General features: G+C 38.3%; 1 protein-coding gene across 4 annotated transcripts; it reads left to right on the top strand.

Moving 5' to 3' along the window:
• The first annotated feature begins 1,422 nt into the window (after nt 1-1,422).
• Nucleotides 1,423-17,325, top strand: LOC148126657 (vomeronasal type-2 receptor 26-like). Of its 4 annotated transcripts, none has more exons than XM_087928021.1 (6): nt 1,424-1,605; nt 2,837-3,125; nt 10,065-10,859; nt 12,619-12,831; nt 14,759-14,885; nt 16,299-17,325. In XM_087928021.1, the coding sequence occupies exons 1-6, from the start codon at nt 1,448-1,450 to the stop codon at nt 16,676-16,678; spliced, it is 1,962 nt and encodes a 653-aa protein (XP_087784147.1). In that variant the 5' UTR covers nt 1,424-1,447; the 3' UTR covers nt 16,679-17,325. The 4 variants fall into 4 exon arrangements, with proteins under 4 accessions (XP_087784151.1, XP_087784147.1, XP_087784148.1 ...); XM_087928022.1 differs by having other exon boundaries at nt 1,424-1,622; nt 2,860-3,125; XM_087928025.1 differs by lacking the exon at nt 10,065-10,859 and having other exon boundaries at nt 1,423-1,605.
• Nucleotides 17,326-19,052: the final 1,727 nt, after the last annotated feature.

Here is a 19,052-nt window from a genome sequence, read left to right as displayed (position 1 = left end):
CTCTGCCCCCTCCAGTCACATGACCACCTAGCCATCCCACCCCAGTCACACGACCACCTAGCCACACCCAGTCATCAAGCCACTGCCCCCCCAGTCACATGACCACATAGCCAAACCCACAAATTAGGCCATGCCCACAGAACCAGTCATTAAGAAATTTGAATCCCACCCCTGGAATGCCACCAACCTGGAATATCATCAAACTCCATAGCTCTGGATGGATGAACTTTCCCAAAGGTCTCCAGAGACAAGTTACTACATTGAAAAACAACAAAAGTCATCTGGGTGTTGAACTATCTTCATCCAGCATTACTTTCTGGACAAGACCCGACAGGAAGGCCCACAACCATGACAGAAAAGTGCCCCCAGGGATGGAACTTTGATTTTCTTTTTTCTAGCTACTCTTCTGGAAATGGAGCTCTGGAACCGGTCTCAGATGGCAGCCCACTCACAAGCCTCTTGAATTCCCCGCAGCCTTCTTCTCTCCCCAGCGAACTCCTTCCGAACGCTCCAGTCCACACTTTCACTTTAAGTAATGAGCCTCTCCGTCCGCTTTTGTCCCCCCTTTCACTTTTCAGACCACTTTTCTAGCCACTTATCTCCAGGTCCCGACAACTGTTACTCACATTAAAACAGGGAGGATCAGACACCGATCTCTGTCACGACTTTTATAGTCCTTCTGCCCTTTTCTGCTCGGATCTTTCAGGCTGTCACTTTTCGCTTGGTCAGTTCAGTGACAGGCTGGACTTTGGAGCCACCATTTGCTGGTGGCTGGCTCGTTCGCGCTGGTCTCAGAGGCTCTTCCTTCATTGCTAGGGGGTTGCCTTCCCCCAAACAGCAACCTGGGGGTCCTCTATGCTGACACGAAGCTCTACGGGTTTCGTGTATCGACTAAGGATCACTCCAAATGAGAGAAGAGGCGTTCAAAAGCCATAGCTGGGCTTCTCCACCTCTGGACATCCCTGTCCTGTCACCGGAAGTCCTGATTTTCTTTTTTCTAGCTATTCTTCTGGAAATGGAACTCTGGAGAAGTTTGGACTCCCCAGAGGAGAAGTTGCTTCTCTATGTAATTTTCAAAATTCTGGCCTCTTAGATCTCATCTGCTTGTTCTCCAATGATTGTCCCTGAGGTAAACATCAGACAGAATCAACATCTTGCATCAGAAAAGGATATATGCCTCACTCATACAGATTGTGGCACAAGTTTGGGGACAGGTAGGGACTGTGCTATTGAATGTACTTTATGTCTTTTCCAGGTGAAGCTTGGTTTGTCTCTGTCTGATTCATGAAAGCTTGTAGAATTTCCAAATTGGGAAGGTGCTTTGAATTCATCTAACTCTTCTTCTTGTTCTTCCTTAGAAACAGGAAAGGGATTGATTCAATGAATTATGGATCTTCTGCTTCTATTTCTGTTCCTTCTATCCAAGCCAGTTTCTGGGAGGCTTGGAATGAAGTGCCCATTGAATTTGAAGCCCCCGTGTAGTGAAAAACAATGGAGCTATTACAGGCCAGGAGACCATCTCATTAGTATAATCACCACTGGAACAAACATAGTGCGTACAACAATGATGCCTTTCAACGGGGCTCCTTATTGTCAGTTTGACATGTAAGTCATTAAGCGTGGTGATGTAACACTAACCCTCTATTTGCTCTTCTAACATTCTCATTCTTTTCTTCTTATTTCACTTATTGCCTATATCGTAGGACCTGTCTAATTTCTTGAACTGTTTTGATTTCCATTGTTCCTGTCTTTTGACTTATTTTGTAGAAAAAGCTCGAATCCAGAAATGGGGCAGGAAAAAAATATCTTTAAAAAGTCAGATTCCTTCCTGGTCCTCTCATGAGTTATTGTAATTGTAGTTTAAAGTAGTTAGTGAATGAGTTGTAGTTGCCTCTGCCCAGCCCATTTATATATTTTTACAACCACTCTTTCATACTTAATACCTGATCCTTATAGGAACAGAGAATGACTTGATTTTACAACTGCTTTTCTCAGTCACTTATGAAACAACCTCTTCCTATAACAATGATTGTATTTTAATGACTGAATTATTTTGAATCCTAGTTACTTGGCAGTTGAAAATTAGTGCTTTTACAAACAGCAATAGCACTTAGACTTATATACTGCTTTACAGTGCTTTACAGCCCTCTCTAAGCAATTTACAGAGTCAATATATTGCCCCAACAATTTTACCTACCTTGGAAGGATGGAAGGCTGAGTCACCCTTGAGTCTGGTGAGATTGGGACTGCCAAATTGCAGGCAGGCAGCAGGAAAAGTAGCCTGGAGTACTGCACTCTAACCACTGCACCACCAAGGCTCATATAACAGTTTATTTATGATTCTTAAGCTTAGTGGAAAACTGTGTCAATCTGATCTTCCCAATACTTATTAAAAAGAAAAGGTGTTGGGGAACTATCATTTGACTCTTGATTTGGATCAATATTGGCCTAAGCCTCAGAAGCAGAGGTGGTATTCAGGCAGTTTGGACTGGTTCTCTTGTACCAGGAGTGGAGATTTTTACTAGTTTGGAGAACTGGCAAATACCACCTTTGACTAGCCTCACCCACCTGCCCCCACCATTAGCTCTCCTATATTCCCTTGTTTTTGGCTTAGGTGACTCACCAGTGTTCTGAAAGGAGTGGGTCTTTGAGCCCTGAAAGAGTGTGCAAAGCACTTGTTAGGTGTACACATGCATGCATAGAACTACTCATAGATCTGGTAGGAAAACATTTGGAAACCCATCACTGATCAAAAGGCAAAGAGAAATAAATTTGAAATGGTATTTTGCTTTTGATTGTAATGATGATGATGATAACATAAACGTTTTTATGTTAGTTTACCTATTGAAAAGTTTAGAGTACTACGCTACGTTTTTAATATTCAATTGGTCAACAAGACTCCTGGGCTTTTGAAAAATCTCACACTTGGCTACAACATCCATGATAATTATTTGGACCGACTTCTGACTTCAGATGCCTTGCTAGATATGTTCTCAACGGGAGAAGCCAATATTCCCAACTACAGCTGTGGAAGGAAGGACCACCTTTTGGCTCTTGTTGATGCAGCTAACGATGACATCTCCATCCAGATGTCAACATTAGTAGGCACCTACAAAGTCCCTCAGGTTTGTGTGCATGTGTTTTACTACAGTTAATTTGAATGGGGTGGTAAGCCTGTTTGTGATAGATCCATCTGTATCTTCAATTTGAAATTGAAGAACTGCTTTTCAATGTGTCCATTCTAGGTGAAATGGTTAGGAATTGGGATCTACAGTGTTTAAGAGGCAAAGATCAAAACAGTGATATCCTTTCATGACATCCTCATCATTGCTTTGGGTCTTCTGTTTCATGCTTGGGAAGGTCAGGACAGATTCTATGTTCAAACAAAGGGTCTTCTTTAAAAAGGAAGGTATAGCAGAGATGGGAAATCATCCTTTGAATATAATGTTAACAAAAATAATGATATTTTCAATGGTAAACATTTTAGCCCACATGCTCGTTATTTTTTATCCTTAAAGTTCATCATAAATGGCTTGAAGGGCAATAAAGACCCTTGAGAGGATTTTTCTACCAGATAAAATATTCAAAAAAATATCCCTAATAGTGGTGTGTTCTCTATTGGCAGGTTCATCTACACATACCAATACATAATTCCAATACATATTAAAAAAGAATAAAACATAATTTACAGGCCTCCTGGTCTATTAGACATTCTTATTAAAATACTGTATGTGCTAGGATCCTCTTGATTAGAGCTGAGAGTGGAGAGATGAACCAATTATTTCTTGTTGAAGAACAGGAAGACTTTAGACAGAGTTTTGGTTGACCAAGAGCAGTTAGTGTGTAGTCCTCAAAGAAATTAAATTACACAAAAGGAAGCATGCAATGTGGTACTCAAGACTCTGTGTTAGGCCCATGCCAAATTATTGTATTACATTTATGGAATGTAATAAGACTCCCCAAATTCTGTCTTTTGGAAGAGACAAAATTTCAGTTAAAGACTTCTTGAATTACACAACTGACAAACTATATTAGTGTCATGCCCCTGTCGGAATCTGATTGGGAGGGGCATGGGAGTTTGGCTCGGTTGGCTGTGGAAGAAACTGTGGAAGGGCACAGTCCAGCTGGGCAGAGCAGGGAAGAGGTAGAGCAAGGGAGAGGGTATTCGGAAGAAGACCCAAGCCCACCCCCTCTACATCCTATTGCACGTAGGGAGGAATGGAGAAGGGAGCAACATGAGTGGCATGGCTTACGGGGGAGGAAAGGACCCTGATTTCCCTCATTAGCTGCAGCCGGGAACACAGTGTTTAAAAAGGGAAGCTTCACACAGCAACTTGTTGGGAGCAAATTGTGAATTATCTGGTATCATCGAGGCTTATCTGTGTTCCTGGCATCTTCCCAACTGTGTTTGCTTTCAAGTCTGCAATTCCTTCTCCTGCCCTGTCAAGTCAATTACTGCAGCATGGTTTGTTTGGATTTTTAGTTACAGTTTGTATGTACTTTGTTTTTGGAATGAATTTCCTCCACTTAAAGACTGTTCCTGGGAGAGTTTTTCTCCAGCTAAAGGTAACCTGGACATTGGGGGCTAAGTTGGAGATAATAAAGGGACTCTTCTTGCTTATTTGAATGTGTTGCCTTTGTGCCACTCCTGGGTCATCACAATTAGGATATGTGGTCTTCTGATCTCTTGTGCTACAGGAGAACAAGCTAAAAAGATTGCTGCAGAATGAATTCAGATCTTGAAACTGAGAAAAATATAGCAATGCTCGGTAAGGATGGCACACTGAAATGGATGAGCCATTATAAATGTATTTCCAAATTGGCGATTATTTCAATGTGGAAATATCTTAAGACATTTGAGCAGCTTGACAGAATGGTTAAATATGGAAGATTTCTTGTAATGTTTTATAAAATTCTGCCGGGAGCCCGTCTGGGCCTGGTGCTTTTCCATTATTCTGCCTATTAAATGCTTCCGTTAGTTCCATCATTGTTATAGTACTTTCTAACATTTTCTAACATTAGGTAGGTTAGCATTTTGTAGATAAAGCTTAATTCTTTCCTCATCAAAATCCTCCTGCTTATATAATTGTCCATAAAAGTCTCAGATAATTGTCTTTTTCTCCTTATTACCATAACACATTTGGCCTTGATCATCTATTAACTGTACTATTTTCCTAGATTCTTTCTCCTTTCTCAATTTGTATGCTAACCATCTACCTGGTTTGTTTGCATCTTCAAACTAGTTCTGTTTAACACTTCTAATTTTTTGTGCCAATTCTTCTTTCTCTGCCTGACCCATCTTATGTTTAATTAGATCCATTTTAAATTTAATATCTTTTTTCTGTGGCATATTCTGCAATTCTTTTTCCAGTTTTTTATAATCATCTTCTAAAGCTTTAATAGTTTGCTTCTTCCTAATATTCTTTTTCTTTGTATAGTCCATTATTAATCCTCTCGCATATGCCTTCATTGTATCCCAAACATTCTGCATTGAAGTATCTTCTTTTTTATTTTCACTGAAGAAGAAAGCCAATTCTTTGCCCATCCATTGTGTAAAGTCTTTTTCCTTTAAAATAGCATTGTTTAATGTCTATCTAGTTCTTCTTTGTCCTTTCCATTTAATTGTCATTGGATTATGGTCTGCCCATATACCCATTTCTATATTTATTTGTTGAATGTTAGATATTAATTCTGATGAAGTCCAAATCATATCTATTCTGGACCATGATAAATGTCTATTTGAATAAAAAGTATATTGTTGGGTTTTACCATTTTTTTCTCTCCATATATCTTTTAAATTTAATTCATCTACCATTTTAAAAAAGAATTTAGGGAGAGTCTTTCTATTTTGTTTTAATGCTGTCGCTGTATAGTCCAGTTTATTATCTACAATTCCATTAAAATCGCCTATCATAATTATATTGACATGGTCCAGTCCAATTGATTTCATATGTAACTTTTTATAAAATTCTTCTTGTTTATCATTCGGAGCATAAATTGTAACAAGCAGTGTTTTTATATTGTTATCCACTATTTGAACCATTAATACTCTTCCATCTTCATCAGTATAAATCAATTTTGCTGCAATAGTTTCTTTAATGTACAGGACCACTCCTCTTTTCTTACAGTTAGTCAAGGAGGTAAAAAATTTCCCCAGTTTTGGTCGTACCAATAATCGTTAATGTTGTTTTTTAATATGTACTTCTTGTAGGCAAATTGTATCAAATTTTAACTTCTCTAATTTATGAAAGATTTTTCTTCTTTTAATAGCTGAGTTCAATCCATTTATATTCATAGAAATCATTTTTTTTCCCTCCATGGTTATGTTTTGTATTTAGGTCTAACAGTTCTTGTAGATCACGTTGTTCTTTGGTCTCCATTTGTCCACCTACCGCACCTTCTTCTTTCCCCGTTCCCATCTGGTCTTCTTGAGATTCAGTTGAGATGGTCTCTTTTTCTGTCTCTATTTCTCTTCTTCCCAAAAATTCATTGTAGAATGTTTCTGCTTTCTCAATTGAGTCGATTCTGTGTCTCTGTTCTTGCCATATAAACATTAATCCTTCTGGAATCAACCATCTATAATTCACCTCTTTTTCCAATAACTTTTTGGTCAAAAATCGATATTCTCTTCTCATCTCTCTCACTCTTCTGGGCACTTGTTTTAAAACCACAATCTCTTTACCTTTGTATTTTACCTTATCTCTTGCGACTTGTAATATTTGTGTTTGAATAGTCTTTTTAGTAAATCTGACATGAACCTCCCTTGGTAGCTTATTCCTCATTGCATATCTTGTGAAGACACGGTATATCTCATCTACTCCATCTATCATCTTTTCCTCTGTTATCTCCAAAGCTCCAGCCAGAATTTCTATCATTACAGCCGCCAAATCTTGTCCTTTTTCTTCCTCTATATTTTGAAATCTGAGATAAAATTCTGACCTATCCATCTCCCACTTCAACATCCCAGTTACACCTTGTTCCACCGTTGTTAATTTGCTAACAATATTTCCAATTGTCTCATCTCTTTGTTTGTCTTTCTCCTCAATTTTTTGGAGTCTCTCCTCCTGTTTCGCCATCGGTTGTTGAAAATTTTCAATTTTTTCATCAGTCTTCACAATTCTTTGTTCAATACTCTCTGTTCTTTGGTCAATACTCGTTTTGAGTTCTTGTATTCCTTGTATAATCATTGCTAGGTCCATTTGTACTTTATCTTGCTTCGCCATTATTAATAGTCGTCCTCCAGTTGATGGAGAAGCAGGAGCAGAAGTTGAACTGCCAGAAGGTAAAATTTTCTTACTCATTTGAATAACTCAGGATCTTTAAGCTCCTTTAATCCAATTAATAAGGTAGCCAATTATAATCCAGTTGGGAAGAAGAAAAACATTAAAAAAACCAATAAAAAATAAAGAGTCCAGGATTAAAAAGAGAAGGAGAAAAAGAAGATTAAAAAGAAAAAGGAGGAGATTCTTCAGGTTCTTCTAAACCTTAATCCTATTGTGGAATAGTCAATTATAATTCAAAAATAAAAATTAAGAATAATAAAAAAAAGAGAGTAAAACCCAATAATATTAAAAAGCAATAATAAAAAAAAGAAGAAAAAAGAATTCTTCAGGTTCTTCACACCTTAATCCAATTATAAGGTCTCAAAAAATAAAAAAAATAACCATAGAAATAAATAAAAGATGAAAATAGAAAAGGCAAAATTCCCAATAAGCAAAAAGAAAAAAAAAGTATTCTGAGGCTTTCCCTTTAAGAACAGTAAAATTAAAAATAAAGTCAAACAAGAAAAAAAAATAGATATACAAATATTACAAAATACTGTAGGATTGAAGAGGAGGGATGGAACAGCTAAAAGAAAATAAAAAAGAAAGCACACTGCATCTTATTTAGTTATCCAAGGCTCTTATTATGGCTTCTCCACAAATTCCAAAGCCAAGCTTCAAGTACTCAATTAATAATAGAAGAACACCTGTTAAAACATTCCAAAGAACACCTGTTAAAACATTCTCCAGTGTTCTTCCCTCTATCTTATCAAGTTCCAGTGTCTTTGAGAAAGGATTTCTTCACAGCCCTCTCAACTTCCAATAAAATATTTTCAAGCCTCTAGTTGGCAGTGTTACAAAGTTTCTTTAATCCACTCCCCCTTCTTTCCCAAAAAAGCCTAATAAAAAAGGAAATAACATGTGTATATATATATATATATATATATATATATATATATATATATATATATATATATATATATATATATATATATATATTATATATTTTACAAAACATTACAAGAATCGTTGAGTACTCCACTGTTAGAAGTTATGAATGAAGCCATGTTAAATAAGAAAATACCCAAAACATGGTCAGAAGCTTGTATCCCACTTATTCCAAAAGAAGGGGCCGATCCATCACAAATTAAGAACTATAGACCTATTTCTTTACTGAATGCAGACTATAAAATTTTTGCTTCCATCTTGGCAGAAAGGCTCAAAAGATACCTAAATAACTTTATTCATCCTGACCAGAATGGATTCCTGCCAAAGACACACACACACACACACATATGTGTGTGTGTGTGTGTGTGTGTGTGTGTGTTGTGACTCGGAGGTTTGAGCCTGCTCTGTTAGAAGACACAGACTTGAGCCATGGGGAAGAGGAGGATTTGGCTCTGAGGTTTGAGCCTGCTTTGCTGGAGGATTTGGAATTGCCTTCCGCCCCAGGACCTTCCTCCCTGGTTGTGCCTCAGATGTCGGCTGATAATCAGGAGAGCGTAGCGGAGCCTCTGGCTGAGGATCAAACTGAGGAATGTTGGTTTGATGCGAGGCAAAGACGCAGGCATAGGCGTGAGATGCAACGTAGAAGGAAAGGACAAATCAGGGACTGAGATGAGAGACTGACACGCCCCATCAGGGAATAAAAGTGGATGTGTTAGCTCTGGATTCTCGTTCAGGACAACTTGTTAATTTGGGATAGACGCTTCGACAAATTCTGTGTGCGGCGTTTGCCTGTGATTTATGTTCTTGCTTTATTATCGGACTTGGCAGGCAGCTTGTGGGAGACTGCCAAGGACTTCTCCAGCCAAAGGAATTTAACCCTGTCGTTACTGGTCCTGTCTGCTTGTTTATATTCCTTTGGAAACTTGGACTCTCACCTCGTGGGCACAGGTGAGACACAACACACACACACACACACACATACACACATGTATGTATGTATGTATGTATGTATATTTATATACATATACATATACGTGGATCTTTGGTTATTCGGGTTTTCTCCCGTGTAAGATTGGAAGTATCTAGGCAACGTTTCGATGAAGTCTCATTCATCATCTTCAGGCTTGTGTCTTCGGCTCTGTGCTTCTCAGAGTGATGTGAGCTTGCAGCTGCTTCTTCCTTTTAACTGCTAGTGGCGGTGTGACTTAATTGGGTGGGGGCTTGGCTGTATTCTGATTGGGTGGGGGTGTGTTCTCATTGGTAGGGGGTTTGGCTGTGTTCTGATTGGTTGAGGGGTTGGCCATGTTCTGATTGGCTGAAGGAGTGTTCTGTTCAGGTGAGAACACCCCCCCACCCAATCAGAACACAGCCAAGCCCCCACCCAATCAAGTCACACGCCCACTAGCAGTTAAAAGGATAATATAGACTAAGATAGGTACGAATAGATGTTAAAGTATAAGACAATATTATATGTGGATGTTAATGTTTTTGAAAAAGTAACTGAGATTTGTACTGGTAGAAAATAATAAAAAATTATTGGACAAAAAAACCCGGAAATATTTTATGAGTTAACACTCTTTTTAACTTATATTCTTTGCTGATATTATTATATACAGTCTTGTTCATGTTATATCTCGCTAATGTTATGTTTTTTCTTGATCTGTTTTAATGACTATTGTTGATTAGTCTTTAATTAATCAACCATAAACTATTTGTTTAGATTTAAAGAAATCCAATTCAGTTATGATAAACAATAAACAAATTTATCAAAACTAAATTGGATTTCTTTAAAGCTAATATTTTGGAATTGATCTGACTCCAAATATAATGAAATTTTCTTAATTGCTCTTTCAGATCAATTTTCAATACTTTTCAGAGCCACTGCATGATAAAAGTCAATTGCCCTTTTATCACCGGCTTTTACCCACAAAAGGCATCCTCTACCCAGCAATTGTCCAACTGCTCCTCCATTTCAGATGGACCATGATTGGTCTTTTTGCTTCAGACACAGAAAATGGAGATAATTTCATGAGGACATTGACTCCTTTGCTTGTCAAGAATGGAATCTGTGTGGTTCTGTCACAGCAATTCTCAACAACTGGAAAAACAGGACACATCAGGGATGGCCTCTCTAAATGGACACAAGTTAATGTCTTTCTTCACTACATAGAATTTGGTGCTGTTTTGGACAGAATTCTTCCTTTCCATTTAACATTTAGGCATTTGCCAGGACCCATTGAAGAGAAAGTCTGGATCACCACACTCATTGATCTATTTCCACTGAAAAATGATATACATCTCAAATATATTAATAGTATCTGGACTGTTGCTTTAGAGGAAAAAAAACAGCCCCCAAAGGATGCCTTTAAACGCCATTTCTATGTGAAGCCACCCTTGGGAGACGAGTCGTTTCTTTGTTTTTTTTCAAAGCACATCTTTTCTGTCAAAGGCCGGAAAAGATGCTTTGAGAAAGCACCACTGGACACCCAAAAGAAAAAGAACATGATTCAAATCTGGAACTTCCACCATTATTACAGTGCCATTAATGCTCTGGCCCATGCCTTGAATGCTGCGTGTTCCTCCAGATCCAGGTGGAGAACGAAGAAGGGGAAAGAAAGGTTGGAAGCTCCAAGACTGCAGTCGTGGGAGGTAAGGGGACCTGACAAGGATCCATTCTACATTTCCTTTGAAGAGGGGAACTCCATCTTTCTAGTTGTGCTTTTTGTTGTTCGTCATGAAGTTGTGTCCGACTGTGGAGTCCATTTAAGCTCATGCTGACTTTTTCAGTGACTCCATCCAGCCACCTCATTCTCTGCTGTCCTCTTCTTCTTTCGCCCTCAATCATTCCTAGCATTAGTCTCTTCTCCAGTGAGTCCAGTTGTGCTACAGAATGCCGAAAGGTTTGGTCAATCTAATCGCTTAGATCAGGGGTCTCCAAACTTGACAGCTTTAAGACTTGTGGACTTCAACTCCCAGAATTCCTCCTCCAGTCATGTTAGCTCGGGAATTCTGGGAGTTAAAGTCCACAAGTCTTAAATTTGCCAAGTATAAAGACCCTTGGCTTAGACGATAATATTCACAAAAACAAGAACTATGCCTTACATTGTTTGATAATAAACACTGCTAATATTTTAAAGTTATGCATTTTTAAATAAGTTCCTATACATATGGGTTTACAATTAGCATTATAGAATTTTACCTTCATATATTTGAAGGAATCTTCAAGTCAGCCTTAAAGCTCAGCCTCTCATCTTTGCACAAATCTCAATCAAAGCTACTCTGACTGATGGCTACTCATTCTTTGGATTAAGACAATCAGTGAAGGGAAGACTCAACTTCTTTGGTTCTCTGGCTCACCACTAAAACTCTCCTTTTTAAGAAGCTTTTTTCGCCTCTTATTCAGTCAGAATCTCCTCTCTTGTAACTGAATTCCTTTTTCCATGTCTGACACTCAGGAATAACAGTAGACCTTAGCTTCTCCGTAATGTCTTTCAGTTATTTGATGGTTGCTGTCTGCAGCTAATAGCAATAGTACTTAGATTTTTATACCACTTCACAGTGCTTTTACAGCCTTCTCTAAGTGGTTTACAGAGTCAGCATCTTGCCCCCAACAATTTGGGTCCTCCTTTTACTGACCTCGGAAAGATGGAAGAGTGAGTCACCTTGAACTGGTGAGACCCAAATTGTTGGCAGCCAGTGATCAGCAGAAGAAGCCTGCAGTATTGCATTCAAACTACTATGTCATCATGGCTCCTAGATTGTGCGTCTGATGTGCACTACATGCATGTGTGAAAAAACCATCAGCAGTGCCGCGCAGACAGCTGAAAAGCACTATGTGCCAACTCCCAAACAAGTAGGAGAAAGGAAACACTGTCTTTCAGGTGGTTACAAATATTTATAATATATCACCTATAAAAGGTTACATAATTCTTCCTGTTTCTCACACATAGGATTTCTAGGGACTTCCATCACAAAAACAATGCCAGGATGACCTAGTATTCCTGACATGAAATCTCAAGCCAAATTAAAATCCCCACTTCGGCTAAGAACATAATATTTTTAACTTTGTAGAATAACAAGTTACAAAAACATGATATACTTATATAAGTGTTCAGATAACTTTCAAAAAGGTCAAATTAAGAAGAAAGATGAAGTTTCTTTGGTTGTATAATTTCTTAGGTATAATAGGAAAATACATATATTTTTTCCATATATAATATGTCTAATACATGAATTGTCAGTATTATTGACAAATTTTGCTGAACTTTTCTTTTTAATTTTTACTGGTAAAACCTATTCTCCCAAACAGGACTATTTACAAATTAGACCAATGTAGTAGAAGAAAGAAGAAAAAGGGATAAGTTGCCATGTTTACTGCTTTTAAAATTTCTGGATGTTCCCATTCTAGTTTCAACCCTTTCTGGAGAAGAATGAGTTTCTCAATCTTTCCATATACCAACTGTACTTGGACCAAAATGGAGATTTAGCAGCTAACCTGAAGATTGTGAGCTGGCTGTATTTCCCTAAGAAGTCTGTCATCAAAAAGAAAATGGTGACTTTTGAAAGAAAGAGAATTATGATCAATCAAGATCTTTTGTCATGGCTAAAGTTGCACAACAAGGTGAGAGAAACATTTATGTCTTTTCTCTCTTTTCCAAAGGATTGCGAGCTATTTCATTGGGCTAAGTTTATTCACCATGGCTTATTGTTGAAATGGAGAAGCCACGAGAAAAATGGTAAAAGACCTTCACATGCTAGGAATGATAGCCTGAGGTTGTCCTCTGATTGTAAAAGAAGAAGGCAATTTTGTGGATTACTGCCTGAGTTCATGAAATTGAATTTAAACTAGATGAAGGCCCTTTTGGTTCCAGTGGGAAATAAGCTTTGTAATCAGGATTCATCTTGTTCTTGTTGGGGTGAGTGTCCCATGAATTGTCAGTAAAGATATATTGAAGCAACTCAGACCTGGCCAGAGTTATCCCTGCCTCTTTTTCACCCAGTGAGAAAGAGCAATAAACCTTCTGCTCCTAGGAAGGAGGTCCAAAGCTGTGAGTTCCCATGGAGTTATAATGATGTTCTGCTATGCCCTGACCCAGAAAACGGAAGCATTGAAACATGACTTTGACGCAGAGAATAGAATAGAATAGAATAGAATAGAATAGAATAGAATAGAATAGAATAGAATAGAATAGAATAGAATAGAATAGAATTATTTATTGGCCAAGTCTGATTGGACACACAAGGAATTTATCTTGGTGAAAATGCTCTCATTGTACATAAAAGAAAAGTTACATTCATCAAGAGTCAAGAATCATAAGGTATAACACTTAATAATAGTCACAGCGTACAATAAGCAATCAAATCATACCAGGAAACAGTCAATATAGATCATAAGGATACAAGCGACAAAGGTACAGTCATAAAATCACAAGTTGGAGGGTGTGGGTGATAAGGAGTGATGAGAAGATTAATAGTAATAGTAGTGCAGACTTTGTAAATAGTTGGACAGTGTTCAGGGAATTATTTGTTTAGCAGAGTGATGGTTTTTGGGAAAAAACTGTCCTTATGTCTAATTGTTCTAGTGTGCAGTGCTCCACAGCACCATTTTGAGGGTAGGAGTTGAAACAGTTTTTGTCTGGGATGTGAGGGGTCTCTAAATATTTTCACAGCCCTCTTTTTGACTCGTGAAGCATACAGGTCCTCGATTGAAGGCAGGTGGGTAGTAATTGTTTTTTCTGCAGTCCTAATTACTCTCTGAAGTCTGTATCTGTCTTGTTGGGTTGCAGAACCAAACCAGACAATTATAGAAGTAGAGATGACAGACTCAATCATTCCACTGTAGAACTGGATGAGCAGCTCCTTGGGCAGTTTGAGCTTTCTGAGTTGGCGTAGAGAGAACATTCTTTGTTGTGCTTTTTTGATGACATATTTCATGCTAGGTGTCCATTTTAGGTCTTGTGATATGATAGAATTTAGAAATTTGAAGAGAAAAGCCTTTCCTGATATCCGATATAATGAGGGACAATTTGAAAGGAATTTCTCCTTAGATTTGGCCTTTACTTCTACAAGAGAGCACCTTTTCTGAAAACCCTTGAATGCAAATGTTTATCTTGGTTGTTAGCCTCCTCAAGTCTCTTGGGGGGGAATGAAGTCTCCAAATAACAAACTTTGTATTAGTTTTATACTAATTATACAAATTTGTAATTCAGATATATTATTGTTCAACTAGCGTGGAACAAATTTGTTCTTCCATGCCTGTTGTTGTTATCTTATTGAAGTTATTCAGCAGAAAGGACCTTGTCTTGTATACCTAGTTACACCTTATAAATATGTCCTTCTGACAACTCGTATCCATCACCCAGATGCTGCAGCAAAAGATCCCTGGCTCAAGATTTTTGAGGGACATGTTCTAATGACCTCACATCTTTGTCATATCACTACAGTTCTAGAAACTGAGCAGTCACTTTAAATCTTATTTCAAGAACATGTCAGCATGTCAGGCTGGTTAGTGCTAATATTTTTTTTTAATTCCCTGTTTTTCTGCTTAGTCTCTTCCTCAGTCCAAATGTGTGGAAAAATGTCAACCAGGGTCTGTGAAGCAAGCTCGAGAAGGAGAGCCAGTTTGCTGCTATGACTGCATTCCTTGTCCAGTTGGGACCATCTCTATTCAAGAAGGTGCTCCGGCTGAAGATAATGGAAGGGCTTGTAGAAGTGGATTCATCCACAGTGTTAATATGGAACTGCAAATTAAAAAAACAGTTTGAAGCTTAGCTGCTTAGCTGCTTTCTTGTTAATTTTCATACTGCACAATTTATGATCTAAAGGAAAGAATAGTAGAAAAAAATTCTTAAAGGAGAAACTGGATAGAGACAGAAGTGTGAAATATTGAACAAACTTTATTACACCCAGACTCAATATCTCTTCTGCTTTTTATTTTTGAATGTGATCTTCCACGTCTTTATTTCTAGGAACATTCTTGGAAACTCAAGGCGCTATTTTAGGTCCACCTAAAATAATAATAAAAGGCTAATTTTGATGCATTCTCCATGGGCTTCCCCTTGAGGCTTACTTGGAAGGTGTTGCTGCTCCACAATGAAGTGGACAGTTATGACTGCACTTCATTTGACACATTTTACCATTGCTGCCAGCAGCCATTTCTGCTTACTTGCAGGACTAGTTTTCTCTTTAAGTTAACTAGGTTTTATAAAATAAAACATCTTTGGGATCCAGTATATTAACATGTGTCATCTGGTAGAACCGAGGATGTTTCCCTAGAAAAGTTAACTATTTCATTTTCTCACTTCTAATAATGTAGCTTCCTATCAAATATCTGCACGTTTCGGAGGAAATTATTCATTTCCTAGAACTTCCCCCAATTTGATACACCTTAGCAATATAGATATAGCTGATCGATGATAGATAGATAGATAGATAGATAGATAGATAGGATGGATGGATAGATAGATGGATAGATGGATAGATGGATAGATGGATGATGATGACAGATAGATAGATGATAGATAGATAAATAGCTCAATAGATAGACAGCTGATAGATAGATAGATAGATAGATAGATAGATAGATAGATAGATAGATAGATAGACAGACAGACAGACAGACAATGGATGGATGATGATAGATGGATGATGATAGCTAGATAGCTAATGGATGGATGATAATAGATGGATGGATGGATGGATGGATGGATGATGGATAGATGATGATGATGGATAGATAGATGATAGATGATAGATGATAGATAGATAGATAGATAGATAGATAGATAGATAGATAGATAGATAATAGATAAGGATGGGTGAAAGATATATAGATAGATAGATGGGTGATGATAAATGATGGTACCTAGCTTGATAGGTAGATAGATATAGATGTGTGTGTGTCTGAGAGAGAGAGATGACAAACAAACATAGAGATAGAAAATTATATTCTTCAGAATTTTTTTGGTTCAATTCTAAACAAATGCTTCTTTAAAAATACTTATGGTATCAACTGTTGTGGCAAGAAAGTATTTCTTGAAATGTAAAAGGACAGAAGGTTAAAGAAATGTTGCTTTGTTGTTTTCTCAGATATGGATCAATGCATGAACTGTCCGGAAGATAAATATCCACATGAGGACCGAGTTCAATGTATTCCCAAAGCTGTATCCTTCCTATTGTATGAAGAATATCTGGGCATCATCCTGGTCTCCTTTGCCCTATTCTTGTTCCTGACTTCAGGTTTTGTCTTAGTGATATTCTTTCAATACCTAGAAACTCCCATTGTCAAAGCTAACAATCGTGACCTCTCTTTTATCCTCCTGGTCTCCCTCTTGCTTTGCTTCTTGTCTCCTTTTCTCTTCATTGGTCAACCAAGGAAAGTCACCTGTCTTTTCCAGCAGATGGTTTTCAGCATCACTTTCTCAGTTGCCATTTCTCTCTCTTGGCCAAGACAATCACAGTGGCACTAGCTTTCCTGGCCACAAAACCAGGAAACCGAGTGAAGAGATGGTTGGGGAAGAGCTTAGCCAATTCCATCATCCTTTCTTGTTCTGCTGTCCAAATTATCCTCTGCTCCATCTGGCTTGGAGCTTCTCCCCCATTCCCTGACTTGGACTTTCACTCTCAACCTGGAGAGATCATCCTGCAATGCAATGAAGGCTCCATTGTCATGTTCTACATCACCCTCAGCTACCTGGGCTTCCTGGCCACCATCTGTTTCATAGTGGCTTTCCTGGCCAGGAACCTGCCTGGGGCTTTTAATGAAGCCAAGCTTATAACCTTCAGCATGCTGGTCTTCTGCAGTGTCTGGGTGACTTTTGTGCCCACCTACCTAAGCACCAAAGGGAAATACATGGTGGCTGTGCAGATCTTCTCCATCTTGGCCTCCAGTGCTGGGCTGCTCGGCTGCATCTTCATCCCTAAATGCTACATAATCATTCTGAGGCCAGACCTGAATATGAAGGAGCAGCTGACAACCAGAAGAAAAGAAGAAATGTGAGACAGAAGGATTTTAAGTCTCAGCATTTTCCAACAAGCCACACTGAAAATACTCCCAGCTGCTCTCCATACCTAAGCAGACCAACAATTTTGGTTGAAGTGATTAAAAGGCTGATGCAAGATTCTGTTCCACATCCTTATCTAGTAGAATTCCTAGATGTTCACTCAGCTCTTTTCAATTCTTAAGATGGTATATCTGTCCTGGGCCTTTAGCCTACCTGATATCAGGTTTTTGAAACATGATATTTGTGAAATGAGAATCTTGTGCTGATGTCAAAAATATATGTTGGTGGTGCCCTAAAATTTCCATTATTTTAGTTGTATCATCGTTTATCTGTAGTTGGCGTACTTTGCAATATTGGATTCAAGATCACATTAGGAATCATATAATCTGGATTCAGCAACTAGTCAACTAAGTTATTATAAATAAGTTAAAGAAGAAAGCAGCTAACAGAGCATGATAAGATTTTTATACAAGAATTTCTACAGAATGGGATGGTTGAATGTCCCATTAATGTCAGGCAGAAGTGAAATTGGCCCTAAACACTCAATCACAAGCTGTGGTAATTCATGCATCACCATATTCTGCTTTTGGACAGTCCAAAGAATCCAAACAAAAGAGTCCAAAAATTGTCATTAGGAAATGAAGATAGGCCCTGGTCTTATCTATGAGACTTATTCTTCCTCCTTCACTGTATTATCACTTTCTATCTTTCTAGCATCCAAGAGGTTCTCAGCCTTCCTCAAACCTTTCTTGGAGCTATCAAAAGAATCTCAATTTGATCTTGACTGAATGTCTTTGCAAATTCCCAATCATCCAGGTCATGGTTATCTCCAAGATGCTTTTTCAAGAGACAACTGAACTTTCTTGTCTATCTTTGAAGATGTTTCACTTCTTATCCAAGAAGCTTCTTCAGCTCTGAGTGGGTGGTGGGGAATGGAAGGATTTATAATTGCAGACAGCTGGTCATTTGCATTCTTTGAGCAAGTCATTGAGGCCACCTGGATAATTTTCTGTGTCATTAGGGTCACCCGAATAGTACAAATTGGTGTGGTGTCTTCTTGGAACTGTTGAAAGAAAGTATTCAAACAAGAAAACCCAGTTGCCTCTTGAAAAAGTATCTTTGGGATAACTCTGACATGGATGGCTGAGAATCTCCATAGACACCTTCTTGGAACTAATCAAATACCAATGTCCTGGTCTACATCATACAGTTAGTGAGGTGGTTTTATGGACAAGATGCTTTCAATCTCCTCCTGTGGGAGAGTCTGTCATCTTTCTGTGCAATCTTCTCCAGCCTTCTAATGAAAATTGATGTTTGAATAGGAAAAGGGAAACGCTGTATTTCAACAAATTTTAGAAGTGGAAAGGGCATGAGTTCCACTAAATGTTGCTTTTCCAAAGCAGTGCTGAGCTGAAAAAGAGTGAAAAGATGATGTTAACAGTATGGTCCAGCTGGATCCTAACACACTAGAACCCTGGGCCGTATCTAACAAAATGAAATTCAATGGAGACAAAACTAGAGCCTTACACTTAGGCAAGAAAAACCCAAAGTACACATAGAGACTGGGTGAAACCAGGCTCTATAGCAGTAACTGTGAGAGGGATCTTGGAGTCTCAGAGGACAACCAGCTAAATAGGAGCCAGCAGTGTGCAGCAGCAGCCAAAGAGAGCTAATTAACAGAGAGATACATTCAAGGTCAAGTGAGGTAGTAATACCACTGTATAAAGCTTTAGTAAGGCCACCCCTAGAGTACTGCATCCAGTTTTGGTTGCCACATTATAAAAAAGATGTTGAGACTCTAGAAAAAGTACAGAGAAGAGCAACCAGGATGATTAGAGGA

The sequence above is a fragment of the Pseudonaja textilis genome, chromosome 2, assembly GCF_049901715.1.
Source record: "Pseudonaja textilis isolate UNSWEBS1 chromosome 2, rPseTex1.2, whole genome shotgun sequence".
Classification (NCBI taxonomy): Eukaryota; Metazoa; Chordata; class Lepidosauria; order Squamata; family Elapidae; genus Pseudonaja; species Pseudonaja textilis.
The sequence above is the reverse complement of the archived record's forward strand: the minus strand, read 5'-3'. Positions and strand labels throughout refer to the sequence as shown.